The 16837-nt window shown below is 45.6% G+C and overlaps 1 protein-coding gene across 1 annotated transcript in view; it reads right to left on the minus strand.

The window, feature by feature from the left end:
* CPPED1 (calcineurin like phosphoesterase domain containing 1) overlaps positions 1–12623 on the minus strand; it is a 101968-nt gene extending 89345 nt beyond the window's left edge. Inside the window, exon 1 of the mRNA XM_080908135.1 lies at positions 12486–12623. Within this exon, the coding sequence (XP_080764261.1) occupies positions 12486–12555 (70 nt within the window). The 5' untranslated portion in view covers positions 12556–12623. The remainder of the gene's footprint in view (positions 1–12485) is intronic.
* Positions 12624–16837: the final 4214 nt, after the last annotated feature.

Consider the following 16837-nt stretch of genomic DNA (forward strand, 5'->3'; position numbering starts at 1 on the left):
ACAGAAAAAGCCTCTGAGATTTTTTCATCTGTTTAATAAAGTGCAAGGCAGCTTGACACAGGGTGAATCTTAAAAGCCTGCAGGACTCACACACCGCCTCCTATTAAGCTTTCCTCTGAGACTGTTTCTGTGCTAAGTCCTGCTGAAAAACAGACATTCAGGCTGCAATTCTCTTCGGCTTGCACTCTCAGTACCACAGAGTAAATGTCTTCTTGGACCTGTTTCTGCTAATGCATTTCCTCTCTCCCACTTCATTACCTTGTGGGCACATTTGTTAACTGTTAATGGAAGGTGACTTTTAATATATACTGAAAATTAGAAACATCAGAGATCCTTCTGTTAGCTAGTCACTGACTACAGTAAATGCAACCCCCAAAGCCAATAAATCAATGCTCTTATCCCATGACTAGGAGAAGGCCAAGGTGTGTCATTGTGTCTCAGTGTCTCATCTATAACAATGTGTGCACCCAGGATATGCTACTTAGAAACACCCTTGAATAGCTAAAGGTAGAATAAGATGATAAACAGATCTCTTAATTTCTCTAAAGGGGAAAAAAATCATACTTCCTGTCTTAGGGTTTCTATTGCTGAAAAGAAACACCATTACCAGGGCAACTCGCATAAAGGAAAACATTTAACTGGGCCTGGCTTAAAGTTCAGAGGTGTAAGTCCATTATCGTCCTGGCATGCAAGCAGACACCGTGCTGGAGAGATGGCTAAAAGTTCGGTATCCTGACTCTCAGGCAGCAGGAAGACAAGAGTCTGGCTTGGGCATCTGAAACCTCTAAGAAGTTCAAACCCCCTAGAGACACACTTCCTCCAACAAAGCCAAACCTCCTCCAACAAGGCCACACCTCCTAATAGTGCCATTCCCTCTAGGGGCCATTTTTATCCAAACCAGCCCACTTTCTAAGTGGAGCTGGGTCAAACATGGCACACAGCATAAGACCCTGGCTGAGCAGTGTGATTAAGAGGCCTCAGCAGAACTATCTCACATTATTACAGAGTACAAAGATTTAAGAATCCAAGGTGTTGACTCCTGTAAAGTAACAAACTCAAAATGGCATGACTAGACAGCCAAAAATTCACTTTAAGATGAGGAGAGCAGAACACAGAGCGCAATGGTAGGTTTGTTTCTGGGAACGTGTGACGTGGATTCGGTATCTTAAATCTGACGTCTCTACAGTCTGCGCTCCACTCAGACCTCATACACTCCATTCATCCTGGCTCCTTCCCGGGTGCCCTAAGCTTTCAGTGTCTTCATCTTCGTGGACCTGTTTCTGCTAATGTATTTCCTTCATCATCCCCTCAGTCTCCAAACCTTGGGATCATGTCTTTGAGTTCACACAGCCAACCAAACTGCATCATTCCTCTCCTACGTTACCTGCCGTAGCCTTCCTGTTCTGTACCACAACCCCTGGGATGTGGAACAGCGCTCTGCTGTTCCAACTGAAACAGGGCTTCAAGAACAACTCTGAAAATCCTCTCTCCAGGCCACCCAGGCAGTGGCTGCCGCCATGCTGTTCTAAACCTTGCCCATCACTCCCATCCCAGTGCACATGTGCTCTGATTCTCCTCAATGGCAGGCCCATGTCTGCTTCTCTCTCCAGAACACACATGCGTCATTCAAGCCTGCCTTAAGGCTGGCATGGAGCCAACATGGCAGAGATCAGTTGAGGTGCCACGGGGCTGGATCATTCTGACACTGGGGAGCTGGGATAACGCCAAAGCTTTTCCAGATGTTTCTATCACAGATCAGTCACACCAGTGGCTCTACACTCAACAGAGTAGGATGGTTGCTGACGTTTTAGCACCCATATTAGAGGATTGTAAGGATCCATGGTTCACCGAAGAACAACACTTTGAACTCAAACAGTATGGAAACGCAAACTGTATTCTGCAGAAGCCTAGCATGCAGGGGTCTCCCATTACCAAGACAGAGACAACCAAGTAAGCTTGCAGGCCTGATTTTAAGGCACATTAGAACATTTTGGGGTAGGTGACCTCTAGGCTAATCTGTTGGGTTCATCTCTATGGGCATTCCATTACTGAGGTGTGGAGGTTGGAAACTTGCTGGGGAGGTCTGGAAACTGTTACTGAGGAAGTAGCTGAGGACGTCTGGAAACTGCTGCTGACCCATTGTCCTTGCCTCAGGCCAGGCGTCAGGGAAGCTTCTGAGGCCGGGACTTGGCTACAATTGCCCAGTTCGTGGAAACAGAGATTAAGGCCTAGACTCCTTAACTGCCAATTTGAAGCCTGTCATGGAATCATCCTAGCCATCTCAGGATGATTTTAATATAAATGTCTAGAGACATTTCCCATGTCATAGTGGGAAATGAATGGGTAGCTGTTTTACTAACACTGGCGCTGTGATAATACACCTGACAACAGCAACTTAAAGAAGGTTGTTATGGACCAGTGTTTGAGGAGACAGTCCACCATGGTAGTCACAGTGGCAAGGGCCTGAGGTAGCCATTCACATTTTAACTATCTACAGTCGGGAAGCAGACAGTCACAGATGGTACTGTTTGGCTCAGTTTCTCAGTTTTATTTAGTCTGAGACTTCAACCCATGAAATGGTGCTTCCCACAGACAGGATGGGTCCTTCCTATCTCAATCTAATCTGGTTAATGCCTCACGGGCGTGTCTCTGGTGATTCTAGATCCTGTCAAGATGACAATCAATCTTAACTATCATAGTGGTGCTACTGAACTCAGTAGGTAGAAGCCAGGCATCCTGCTGACACCCACCCTACAGCCACCCAGAACCAAAGGAAGCACTATCTGCCCCTCTCACACACCCATACTTCCCATCCCTCCAAGGGATGCTCTTTACTTGTGAACTAAGAAACATCATTTGCACTGGCCAGACCAGTACCTATCTTCAGCACTGATTCCCTCTCAAGACTCTTTTTGATGAAGTCTCATCTATCTCAGCCAGCCACGCTGCTACCTCCACAGGGCCTCCCTGCTTCCCCTGAAAGCAGAAACTACTCTGACTCCCTTCTTTTATTTAACACATAACAGCTGAGCATCATGGTACACTCCTGTAATCCCAGCGTGAAGAAGTCTGAGGCAGGAGGATCATGAATTCTGGACACAACTCTGAGGTGAAATACTAGACTGTCAATGGTAGGCAATGTCCCCTAAGGCCTTACAGAACAGCCACCAGGAAAGGTGAACAGAGAGAGGCTGTTATGTGACACCAAACTGACTAGGACCTCAGGCGGGATTGTGACTACGAGGCAGAGTGCATAGCAGGCTGCCGGGAGGGACACACTCCGGGAAAGGGTAAGGCCACAAGGCAGAACATGAGGCTATGGTGAGACCACACCGTGACCTACCCTTACCTGGCCCATGTAGCCTAGAATCCGAGTTTCAAGAGTTTATGCCCCGATCCCATTTCTATTCTTTACTAACTGTAACACATTCAAGTTTCTTATCCTCTCTGTAGACAATGAATAAAGGCACCTCCTTATGAAGTTAACATGCAAAGCATTTGAACTATGTGCAGAGCAAATGGCCCAGCGTGGGCTACCTACAGTCACCATGATTACCATCAGCCTCCTTACTTACAGTCACCATGATTACCATCAGCCTCCTTACCTACAGTCACCATGATTACCATCAGCCTCCTTACTTACAGTCACCATGATTACCATCAGTCTCCTTACCTACAGTCACCATGATTACCATCAGTCTCCTTACCTACAGTCACCATGACTACCATCAGTCTCCTTGACTAGTCTCCTGGAATATGACCCTTGACACACAGTGTGACTCGGAAAACAGCTGATGGCATTTTAGAATAAGTATCTACAGGCTTTGTCCCAACACCCCTACTTTTCCCATACCGTAGATTCTGTGTTGGTTACAAAACAGTGACAACAGGAAGGCCTTACAGCCACCTGGAGGCTAAAGAGCAAATGCCAGCAAAATCCACTTTTGTAGTTCCTCCCGGCAGCAGCAATCTGCATGAACTACAACCTAAATGTCTTCAGCAAATCACTTTTATTCTTGAGGGGCTAATCTCATTTTAGTGTGTGGGGGGTTGCTAAACAAAATTCACTACTCTGGGATTCTTTCTAGTCTATCATCAGCTCATCATAAGATGCCAAGCTGGATATGGCAGGTGCGGTGCCCTTCCATAATGGCTGTCCAGGGCCTGGGGACTGGTGACAGCCATGAGGGTGCAGGGTTTCTGTTCAGAAAGGTAGGAATCTAAAGTGGACTACAGCAACAACTGTACCACTGTGCATGTGATAAAAGTCACACACCACACACCTACACAGGGAGAGCTGTACAATGTGCAGAAAGTAATTTTAAAGTGTCCTTCAGGGACTTCTCTCCCCACAGAATTAATCATAAGAGCAATCTGCAGAATTGCCAAATTACTTGTCCCAGGTACCTGGGCAAATTTACCCACATTTTAGTTCAAATGCACTAAAAAGCAAACCAAAAAAAGACTTCTGAGACACCTTGCCTGCCACCATTAGCACCTAAAAGTGAAGACTTTCGAAACTCTTTGGAGACAAACAGGACAAGACTTCTTGGCCAGGTGACACTTAGCATTACTGGAGAACAGTAAGACATTTCCAGGACCTTCCTGTGCCATTTTGGGGTGCCTGTTTTGGGTAGCTGTTGGCTAGACCTCTGCCACATCCCTATTTCTGCACTGAGACACTGGCAGTCACTGACTCACTGGGGCCTGAGGGAGACCTGGAAGTGTGGCTGCAGGCAGAGCCTCTGAGCAGTCACACCGAATGGCTGTCCAGTGTGGGTGTGAGGAATGCTAGTGGTGTGCCGAATACTCCTTTCTGTTTTAGTTTTCTTTTGTCTAGAGAATGCACAGTGTGTGGGGCAGAAACACATGCAGGGACCCATCCATTTCCACACTATTACATGACTCCTGAGTGGGCCTGACCACCAGCCAATGTCCAGAGGCAGGAAAGACCACAGAATCCTAAGGATAGAGTGCACTGTGAACTGCCGTTAAGTGTCACCAAGGACAAGAATGGATTAAAATAAGTGTTGAGGACAAAGTTCTAGAAGATGAGCAACACAGGCTTCTTCAACTACAACTTGGAGGTGGCACAGGGGAGAAAGACAGAAAATAGCCTAGTGTAGGGGTAACAGATCCCAAACTTGTTTGTCTAGTGGGATAGCCCCATAGAAAAGATCTACCCCAGAATGTGGGAGTCCCTGAATTTCATCTCAGCACTGCAAACAATAGCAACAGAACAACCCCCAACATCTCCACGGTGTCACTGAGAAAATGTTGGGACAGGGTGAGTGCATAAGGTTGCTGGAACTGCTCACGTGTGAGCTGGGGGTGGCCACTGGGTAGAATGGTAGACAAAGTCAGTGTGCCCCCAAGGACAAGAGCAGGGATAAATTGGACAGAGGAGGGATAAACAACCAAAGACACTAGTGATCCCTCAGCTTTAGGTTAACAAGTGAGCTGAGAAGCCCTGGAGGAAGAGCAGCCTGGGCAACAAAGGTAAGGACTTGTCAGTAAAGCCTCTGGCCCTGTCCATTCACTGGGGTAAGAACCTACACCATGAAATGCCTCTAGACACAGGAAGCCAGAATAAACCAAAGTCAGCGTGTAGGTGACCATTAGCTGTGCTCTACAGCACATCTACCAAGCTCTGTACCTGTTTTATAAGTGAGGCCAGGTGGTATTGACATGAAAAGAGAATTTTGGTTTTCTGTTCTTAAAGAAGGCTATGCAGAATGTGGTTATTTATTCCCTAGTGTCTGACTTATCTGCACACTAAATTTGGCTTGGGGGAGGGGCAGAAGGCCAGGAGTTCCCAGGCAGCTGGGGTCAGCCACTGCCCCGGCTCTGCATCAATGGCTTTTTCTCACTGAAGCATGTGGCAAGGTTAAAATGTGGGCAGTGTACAGACATAGAAGTTGTCTGTCAGCCGTCTCTGTAAGAAGATTCTATTCTGAACAGACAGCCAAGGGTGCCTGGAAGGTCTGGCTGGCATTGCGGAAGCTTTCTGCAGAAGATAATGTCGTTCAGAGGTCAGCCAGTGGTTCAGCTCTTGTTGGCACTTCACCTTCCTGCACGCTGCATACTTGGGCACCTGGCCTTCAGCGGCTCGCTTTGCCACTGCATGCTTCCTGTGACCTGTCCCCAGTCTGTTGGTGCTGCTGACTTTGAAGTTTGCCTGATTTAATGAAATGTGTTTCACAAAAGAACAGACATAATATGCAGTCACTGATAATGGGATACTAACCCCAGAAAGCTCTGAACACCCCAGAAACAACTCACAGACTGTGTCAAGTTCAAGAAAAAAAAAAAGAATATATTTTAATTAAAATAGAACTGTATCACATCCACCTTTCCTTCCTACAACCACTCCCATTTTCTCTCCCATCCCCTCAAACTAATACCCTCTTTTCCTATATTGTTGTTACATATGTACATGTGTATGTATATGTACCCACAAATACTTAATTACAATCTTAAAAATGTATTCGTATACTTCTATGCAAAAATGTACATTTATCTTTGTTTTTTAAATTAAAGCTTTTCAATAAAAAAAAAAAGAAATGTGTTTCCAACTCTAAGTGTGTCTTTAATTAAGATGAACACTTTGGGGAGAGACTCAATAAACATGAGCTGGTAAATATAAAACGCCATTAAATTGGGTGTTGGGAGGACAAATGTCAAAAAGGAAAAATATGCACCTAAGAAGTCCCCAGAGTGATTTTTAATTGACTACATGTCTACAGGGGTGGGGTGGGAGGATATGTGCAACTGAAAAAGACTCTTTCATTGGTGCTCATAGAAAAAAAGTCACACCAGGTCCATCAATACATTCAGGCCAAGACAGGTGCTTGCCTGACCTTAAAAAGGTGTGTAAATGTGTAAAGCAGTGTGTGTTTATGGTCTACCTGAAGGTAAAATGTTAAAAGCCACAGTGCATTCTTTCTGTTTTAAACTGTTTAGCTACAGGTAGAAAAGAAAGTAACCATGAGAGCATCCTATCATGTAGGCCTTTCCTCTACATCACAGAAACAAATCACCTGGAGAGGCTAGAAGGGTAGGCCAGTGGTTGAGCCCTTGCCTAACAGGCAAGGGTGAACTTTGCAAGTCGGGCCTTGCCCTGTACCTGTTTCTGAGGCAGGTTCTTTGCTCCTTCTCTCTGCTGTATACTCCAGGACACCTGGCCTGCAAGCTCCATGGTCTGCAGTTCCCTGTCTCCCATCCTGCCGTGGGACTGCTGGGTTACAACTGTGTGGAATATATCCATGTTCCAGACATGGAAATCCAGTCGCCTGGCTTTCGTGGTGAGTGCTTTTACCCAGTAAGTAACCCACTGGCTCTCTACAGACTTAAAAAAAGAAGCCTTGTCCTAAATCAAGAGTTCTTACTATACAATATATTAAATATTGGATTAAGTCTTTGTGACCTGCAACTTAGGGAAGAAATATTTTATAGATGTGACATGATAAAAGGAAAAGCTGATCACCAGGACATCATCATCACCTAAAACCTGTGCATCAGACGTTCGCTAAGAAGCCTGGCCTAGAAATAAGAACTCTTTTGGCTCATTTATTAGAAAAAACAAACAAACAAAAGTCCACAATTTAAAAATAGCTAATGATCTTAGTAAGTATTTCTTCTGAGGTCTACCAGTGACCATTAAGTACACAAAACTCAACCCTATTTGTTGTGGCTAATCAACTTCATTGGAATTAGTTAATTACTGTGCAAAGTACATGTCTATGAGGGTGTTTCCAGAGGGTTTTACTGGCGACGGAAGACCAGCTGTGAATATGGCTGACTGAAGAAGGAGAGAGGACGGAGGGCAGCATCCAGTGTCTCTCTCTGCTTCCTGCTGTACCCTCAGCTGCCACAGCCGAGATCCCCTCCGCCCATGCCCCTGCCATGAACTGTACCTCAGAATGTGAACCAAAATAAACCCTTCTTCCTGGAGTTGCTTTTAACTCCAGGCACTGCTGGTCAGGAGGTACAGCTACTGGATGGCCCAGAAATTCCAAACCTACACCTCTGCTATAAAGATGCTATACACAAACAGACAAAAATATAAAGACTCGCTCTGTTCATATTACCTACTCGTTTAAACAATGTCTTAATGAATACCCATCAGTATAAAAAATCCAGATGTTTATCAATGAGTGGACACAGAAATTTAGTTATTCACACAATGAAGTTTGATGCAGTAAAGGGGTCAAAGCACTAGGTGCCTGCTATAGTGTGGATGTCTTCTGAAGCATTCTGAGGTGAAGCCAACCAGGAAAAAGCCTCATGACTCTATTCACAGGAAATGTCCAAATAAGACTTATCTGCACAGGAGTGCAGGACACCTGTGACGGGTGGGGGTGGGAGCACCTACAGCCTTCAGGAGGACACAATACTGCATCACTCTGGGGCATTACTGAAAACAAGCTGTAAGCGCAATGGGAATGAATGTTACAGTAACTATGTTCCCGATCAAGTACCCAGCAGGAATCCAGGCACTAAGGAGACTGAGGCAGGAGGCTCATTAGTTCCAGATCAGCCTCAGCTACAGCCTATCTCAAATAAACTCATTTAAAAACTGTTTTTTAAGCATGGCCTTTAAAACATGTAAATGTGCACTGATCACCAGATCCCATAGCTGGTAATTACAATAAGGAACATTTCTGTTTAGTCACAGGAACTATCAAGAGGGAACTTCCTTCGGCCGATTGAATTTCGCTCAGTTATTTGATCAACGCATAACAAGCAATACCGACGTGTGAGTAGGCAGCGGTAGAGCCAGCAGCGAGAACAGGACACAATGTAACTGGCTACAGTCACTGAGCTACAGCGCACCTGGTTAACTGCTTAGAGCTCAGTTATCAGCACAGGGCCTTCCACAACCAACCAAAGTCCAGCTACTGTGATTAAACCCAGTATTGATTTAGGCTGCTGGGCCAAATCTGTCCACTCCCACAGCTTTTATGGAACAGATCCCTCTTCAAATGAGAAAGAACTAATTTGTCCTAAATGAGAAGGTACACCTGAAGCGTTCACTTCATCTCCTGCCCTATTACAACTGTTAAAACTTGATTATTTCTAGTGAGAATTCACTTACTCTCGCCAGTGAGAGGATTTACAAGGAAAACAGAAATGTTTAAAACTAACAAAAACCATCAGTTCCTACAAGGCAGCTGCAGAGGTGTTCAGAGAAATGATCTTTTATTATTTTAAAAATATACTTTTAAAATTTATTTTATTTTGTATTTCTGTGTTTCCCTGTGTGAATGCACACCACATGTGTCTGGGTGCCAGTAAAGAGGGTGTCATATGCCCTTGATCTACAGTTACAAGTGGCTGTAAGCCACCTGATTTGGATGCTAGGAATTGAAGCCAGATCCTCTAGCAAAATGGAGGTGTTCTTAGCTGCTCAGTCATCTCTCCAGTCCCCAAAACAATCTTTTAAAGAAAGCTACCCAAGGAGGTGGAAATATCCTGATAGGATAAGTTGGGGACCTTGAACAATTAAGTTCAATTTTATTATTTATTTTGTGGGGTGTGGGTGTAGAGATGCAATGGCACTCACCTGGAGGCCAGAGGACAACCTATGACAGTTGGTCTTCTACTAACACGTGGGCTCCCGTAATCAAAGTCAGGTTGTCAGTCTTGGTGGCAGACACCTTTACCCGATGAGCCATGTCACCAGCCCTCAAATACAGTTTTAAAAAGCACCTTTGTCCCGATTTCTCCCTTTCAGAATTTCTTCAGAACAGATGTGGTAAACCTCTGAGAAGGAAGTTACATGCTAGCTGAAGAGAGTCCTAATTAGGATATGTGTCAAAGACCTATAATTACCAATTTGCCTAATTAAAATGAGCATCTGAACACGCCTTAAGAATGTGAGCCCTCATCAACAGAGCAGATTTTGTTACTGAGGAATGGATGGTTGAAACTGAGACTCACTCATCAAATGCCTGGAGGAACAGAAGCTCTGTCGCTCAGGAATCACATTTGGTTGGGGTGGGTAATTCCTGGGGTGAGTGAAGTGTACATCTGGGACAGCTACTTGAGTTAACAGAACTCCTTTGAAGGAGGTGTGAGATCTGTCTCCATGGACTTAGGCTCTACTTTCTACAGTGACTGGACTGCCCTGGGAGCATCTGTCTGAGTATATCCATGTACATTTCTGTGGTATTTCTGCTTTTGAATCTTCAGTGTATGCTGCACTCATCTGAATAGAAACACATGCTAAGGAACACACAGTACCAACAATGCACAGGAACCATCCACAATGGAACACTGTTCCCCTTCAGAATGTTTCCAAATCTAAGGCAGCACTGTCTACTCCCCCTGCAGGGCACACACTCCCACCTCCCTAAATTTCCCAGGACTCAGGATTCCAAATGGTATCTCAAATCCATTTCATAAATTTGATACTATTCCTTACTTTCTGATGTCAGTCGCTGCTCTGCCCCCTCTTCCAGCAAGGACAGTACACACATCCTGACTCCTCTCACTCTGATGGCTACTGGGTGGCAAGGATTACTACTTTTGTGCCATGACTCCATGCCTAGATTTAGAGCCTGAGGTCTGGGAATGTCACCCTTTCCTTCTCTTTTCTTCACAACTACTAGAGTATAAGTAAAACATGGTATTTCTCAGACTGGAAAGAAGCCTATAGCAGGAAACTCTTCCAGTCTGCCAGGGGGAACATAAACAGTTACAACCCTTCTGGAAGGCAATGGAGCAAATCTGGGGATGATGACACCCTATAACTCATACCCCTGCTCCTAAAGAAATGCTCCCATGTGTTTACGGAAGACAGTTATACAAAAAGGCTTACTACAATACTCTTTACAAGATGAATAACATGTAACTACCAGGCAGGACAAGGAAGAAATAGTAAACATACTAAAACTAAGAAAAATGCCTGAGTCGTTTCCTAAAGGGATTATTTGGGATGGGATGTATATAAAGAAACTATGAGGAACATTTTAGCATCCAAAAGGCAGAAGGCACTGTCACTCAGACACCCTGATCTGGGAATAGAGTCCAAGAATATAAAGATTGTTGGGAGAAGCAGGGCCTACAAACGAGAACTCTGAAATGGCATGGAGTTCAGGAATAAACATTCGGGTGATTGTTTCCCCTCCCCCTGGTCTCCTGTAGACGCTTCCCATTGGCTAAGTATCTTCTTGCCCAGCTCTCCTGCCTATCTAAGGAACAGGGCAAAGAGCTCATTGCTGCAAGTCCAGGGCAGTCACTCCTAGAACATGGTGGCAAAGAAAAATGTGGAGAAGCAAAGAGAAGAAAGACACCAAGTTGGAGAAGACTCAGCACATCCATTAACAACACATACAACACCTATGTTCAATCAATGGGATACGGTTCAGAAGGAAGAATAACTACTTAGAATAACATGGATGCATCTCAGAAATATATAGGCTGGGGGGAAAAAACCTAAGACACATTCAAATATGTAGAAAATGGTACCACTGAAGATTGGGTTTTCCCCAGACAACCATCTATCGACTGTGCACACCTGTGCCGAACTTTGAATAGCAAAGAGGGAAAAGAAACAAAGACCTAGCAGAGAACTGTAGGATTAATCTTCTTTGGCTAGTTAGGCAGAGGTAAGTCTGAGGGAGATGAACTTGAAAATAGGATTCGAAGGCTGAGAAGGTGCCAGACTTTCTAGTCCCTAGTTCCTAGGGCCCATGGGAGCAGAGAAGAGCAGGTGCCAAGGTCCCCCAAGGTTTGGAACCAGCCTGCTTCTTTTCAGAGCAGTTCAGGCAAATTAGAGGCTGGATAACTAGATAAGAAAGGTAAACGTTCCTGTGGTTCTAATCCAAGTGCCAGAGAAGAATCAACCCCAAAGATCCAAACTAAACAGAGGGAAACAGGAACCAACTGCGAATCTTCTGAGTAGCTCAAGGCCTAGCATTTGCTTAATACCTAGCATGTGTCCCATCCTAGGTTACAGAAATATTCTGATGTTAATGCTCCCTCCCTTTGAAACAAGACAGAGGGGCAAGATTATCTAAGACCAACGTCCAAGAACGCTACCAGGACCAGAATGCCTTCCCTCTCTACGGTTACCTTAAACAGACGGACATAAAATACAGTCTCACTACAAATAATGGCCTCTGACACGCCCCGCACTTGTCAGGTGCTCCCCACCCCCATAAGCTTGCAGTGGTCCCGTTCTACAGAGGAAGTCGGAAGACGGGCCTCGGGGCAGCGCCCAAGCAGTTATTCACTTCTCGGCCTTTTCCGCCCGACTTCTATTAGGTTTTTTAGTTTGATGTTTGCAAGGTCAGGTCAAGGCCAACGAAGAACCCAGCACCGCGAGGGAGGCGCAACTACTACAACGGTCCCGGTGCCGTATGCACCCGCGAAGTGGTCCGGCTGGAAGTGCGCTCCCGCGACCGGAAGGTTCCCTGCGCTGAAGGTTCTGCAGCTCTGGAATCCCCCTTCCCGAGTGAAGAGCCGAGCAGTAGTAGTACCTGAGGAAAACGCGTCCAGGGTCCTGCCCCGGGCTCTGTGGAAAACATCCGCCGCCTCCGCAGCTGTCATGGCGAGCCACTCGCCTTGCCTGGGCGCGTTCTGTGGGAGGAGGGAGCAACTTCTCACCACCCGACAGCCCCGCCTGGAACAGCTTCTGGAACCCGTCCTAGGCTCCGGGAGGGATGGGCGGGGCGGGGCCGCTCCGGGTGCTGCTAGTACTGCCTGGGCCGGACAAGGATTGTCACCCCTCTGGGATCGACCCTTGTGCCTGATCAGAGTCCAATTTGCACTGGAACTGACTGGGTGTTGAGGCTTTGAGGCCTGGAGTTGTCTTATTTAACAAGCATAGGGCCGCTTCATAATTTGGGTTTTCATTTGGGTTTTCAGGTTAACAAGAATAGCAAAAAAAAAAAAAAAAAGGGGGGGGGGGGTTAGCATAAGTATATCTTGTGCAGTATTTGGGAGATACTTATGCAGCTACTTTTAAAATATTGTTTATCTGAAATTCCATTTCAACTTGATATAAGTTTTATGTTGCAACCCTTCCAAACTGCCCACCATAATCTCAAGAGCCTTTAAGACATCTTACTGCCTAGACATTGTCACTGTTACTCTGTCACTGATTTTTATTTTCTCTTGCTATGCAGCAGGCATTGCCCGAAGAATTTTGCGTTTAACTCCCTGTCTCATTGCTCCCGTCATCTTGGGGAAGCTGACGCTCAGAAAGAGACACAACTCCTGAGAGCTAAGAGTTACAGGGTGGCAAGTCAAAATGGAATCTGTTCAACTCAAAAGCCATTATGCTGAACTACAGCCCTCAGACTTGCTACCAATCCAGATTTCAAAGTGGAAATGTTGAATTCAGATCTCCAAGAAGAGGATAGTTTTGTTAAACACTGCAGGGGAATTCCTAGGATTTGCCAAGTTGGTAAACTTTCTTCTCAACACGTGTAAGCCTGAAATGTGTGTGTGGTTAATGGAGTTAGGATGACTGTGTCATGACCTTGAACTAGAGTCAGACACAAGTCCTAGCGATTTAGAACAGAAATGCAAACGAGCTCACGTCTCAACTACTTGAGTTTATCCTAATACAACCACTTACTGAAGGTATGATCCTAGAAATTAGTTTCTCTGCACCTCAGTTTCCCTACCTGTCAAACAAGAACAATTAGAACACATAAGGTTATTGGGTTGGTGAGAAAATTAGATGATGCTATAACTTGCACATGAGAAAGTTTATTGTAGACATGTGGGAGAGCACAGCCAGAGGTAGGGACATCTATGAGAAGCCAAAACTGGGACAAGTGGGAAGAGGGGGAGGGGAAAGAAAGAGGGGAGAAGGGAGCCAGGTACAGCAGCCCAGGAGGCCAAAGGCACAAAAATGGTGGTAACCAAAATGTCTGGACTGTATAGGGAAGAGCCTCTGGGGGAAGGGCAGCCCAGCCTCTGGACTGGGGCATTCAAAGTAATGGGCTGGGATGCCAGCCATGCCCTATAACAGAAACTGAGGGCTGCTGGAAGAACTTGGATGCCAGGTCCGCTTTGATGCGTTAAATTGGCACCTCAGCCACATCTGGGTTTGAAAGTTTAACAAATAGCAGTGTTTTTCTGGAGGTTCATAGATCTTTAGAAGGTGGTGCCAGGTCGGAGAAAGATCTTTGGAAGGTGTGTCTTGGAGATAATCTTGTTCCTAAACACTTCCTGCTACAGCATGCTTCTTGTCCTCTGTGCGGTGACACCTCCTCTGCCACATTCCTTTGTGATATTTTGACCAAGCACATGTGCAAGCGTCTGCAACAGAAAACCTTACTCCGTTAAGTTGTTTCTGTCATAGCTGTGAGCAAAGTAACAAGTACCCAATGGATTTGTATGTCAAGCTGTTTGAAGTAACCGTTCCAGTGGCAAGTAGTAAGTAACCACAGTACATTAGCCGTAATGACTGTTACTGAGCAGCCTGCCTCTGTTTGCCACAGACAGCCTGGGTGTAAGGAGGGATCTGAGTCGGAGCCCCAATGTTTCCGAGGGGCCTAGCCCTCGCCTACTTCTCAAACAGTAATGTTTGTAACCACGAGTCTCTCAATTCATTACATATGTAGATCTAGTTCGTATTTTCACAGCACATTTGAAGTGTGGTCTTTACAAAAAGAAAACTATTACCAGGAGTGGGGTAGGAGGAGAGGGATAGAAAGGTGACTGTCTGGTCTGCCACCACACCCCATTATCACCCTTATTGGGGGATGGAATGGATACTCTGTTTGGCTGTCCCTTTCTCAGACAAACGGTATTAAGGTCTCTGTCCAGGAAAATGGACTTTCCTGTCCTCAGGATGTAGGTTGGGCGGCAGCAGTGACAGCTCTTCTGAGAGGTTCCTGGGGCTAGAACCAATAGAAACATTCTAGATTTCAGATAAGCAGAAGGTGAGGCCTGATATACAGAAACGTGCCTTGTTGTGATGTCAGCAGTGTTTCTGGGGAGGCTCTCTGATGGTTAATGTTAGGCCACTGCATTTGCGCTGTAGGGCCAGGTCAAGCTTTACTCTGGTTATTTCTGACTTGATTTTGAATGAGTTTTTTATTTTGCATGTTTATTTTCCATAGTGTGGTGGACCTTGCATTACTTATTGTCTTAGTCAGTGTTCTACTGCTGTGAAGAGACATCATGACCACAGCAGCTCCTCAAAGGAAAGCCTGTACCTGGGGCTTCTTACAGTTTCAGAGGTTTCGTCCATCATCTCAATGGCAATGTTCATGGGAGCACATAGTCAGTCGGTGGTGCTGGAAAGGTAGATGAGGGTCCTATATTCAGATCTTCAGGCAGCAGAAAGAGAGAGACACTGGGCCTGGCTTGAGCTTTTGAAACCCCAAAGCCTACCCTCAGTGACACATTTCCTCTGACAAGGCCACACCTACTCCAGCAAGGCCACGCCTCCTAATTCCTGTCAAATAGTATCACTTCCTGATGACCAAGCATTCAGATCTGTGAGCCTGTGGGGGTCATTCCCTTTCAAACCACCTCAGTGACTTTTCTCCTTGCTCTGACAAGGACTGGATGAGATAGCTTGGATTAAAAAAAAAAATGTCTTCCATAAATCGCAGGCATTTGAATTCTTGGTTCCCAGTTGATAGCACTGTTGGGGGTGGGGGTTAGGAGATGCAACCTTGTTCAAAGAAGTATGTCACTGGAGATGTTTTCAGATAGTTTAAATGCTTGCACTATTCTGAGTGTGCTATGCTTCCAGCTTATCATTCCAGATGTGAGCTCGAACACAGCTGTTCCTGCCATGGTACCTGCTGCCTCCTGCTTGTTCCCTGCTGCCTGCTGCCATGATGTGCCTTGGGAATTGTAAGCTTAGATAAATTTTTTCTTCTATAAATTGCTGCTGCTCATGGTGGTTTATCACAACAGCAGGAATGTGACTAATACCCAAGACAAAAAGCAATTTAGGTAAATAAATGTACGTCTGACTCTCAGTCTGAGGAAGGGAAATGCAGGTGTACGAGGCAGCTGGTCACAGCACCTGCAGTCAGGAAGCAGAGAGGGACGAATGTTCATGCTCAGCTCACTTTGTCCTCCTTATTCAGTCCAAGGTTAAGCCCATAGATGACAATGTGCAGCATTCAGCTTAGTTCTGCCTTCTCACCTCCATTAACCTCTAGAACCCTACACAGACATGCCCAGACGCCAGGCCCAGCATGGCTGCATAAAGGGAGGTGTGACAAAATTCTAGCCCTGGCAGGATCACCAGCCTCTTGGTCCCCGTGTCATGTGCTGGTGGTTGCCGTTGCCCTGAAGCTGACCTGCCGTCTCTTCTATTTTTACAGAAAGTCTTTCTTTCTGGGGAATATACTGCCCCCATTTCTCAGAGCTAATCACTTCATAATAAATGGAACCGATGTGGTTCTCAGGAATGAGGAATGAAGGTGGCCATGAGGCTGTGGAGGACGAAGAACAGGCCTTCCTCTTGGCCTTTGGGGCCATGGGAGAAGATCTAGACAACATAACCACAGGGGCCTTGAAAGCCTATATGATCCTTTGTAGAAATTGCTCATTTCGAGACTCGGCCTTGAACTTGGATACACGTACTCTTTGGTCCATTTGCTGACCCCAGGGTGAATTTGGGGACATCAAGGACAGAGAGTTAAGATGGTCTGAAGAAGAAAAGGCATGGACAGGAAAAGAAAGAGGAATCTATAGAAAACAAGCCATGATAGATGGGTTTATCTTATGGGAGGAAGGCTGGTATATGAGCTAGAAACGAACAGTATTAGAAGGAGAGAATCCATGAGGCCTTGGAGTTGCCAGGAAACAAAGATGAGAGAATTGAAAATGATGTACTGATGTACTTTGTTCT

Source organism: Micromys minutus (assembly GCF_963924665.1).
Source record: "Micromys minutus genome assembly, chromosome: 31".
In the NCBI taxonomy this organism is placed as follows: domain Eukaryota; kingdom Metazoa; phylum Chordata; class Mammalia; order Rodentia; family Muridae; genus Micromys; species Micromys minutus.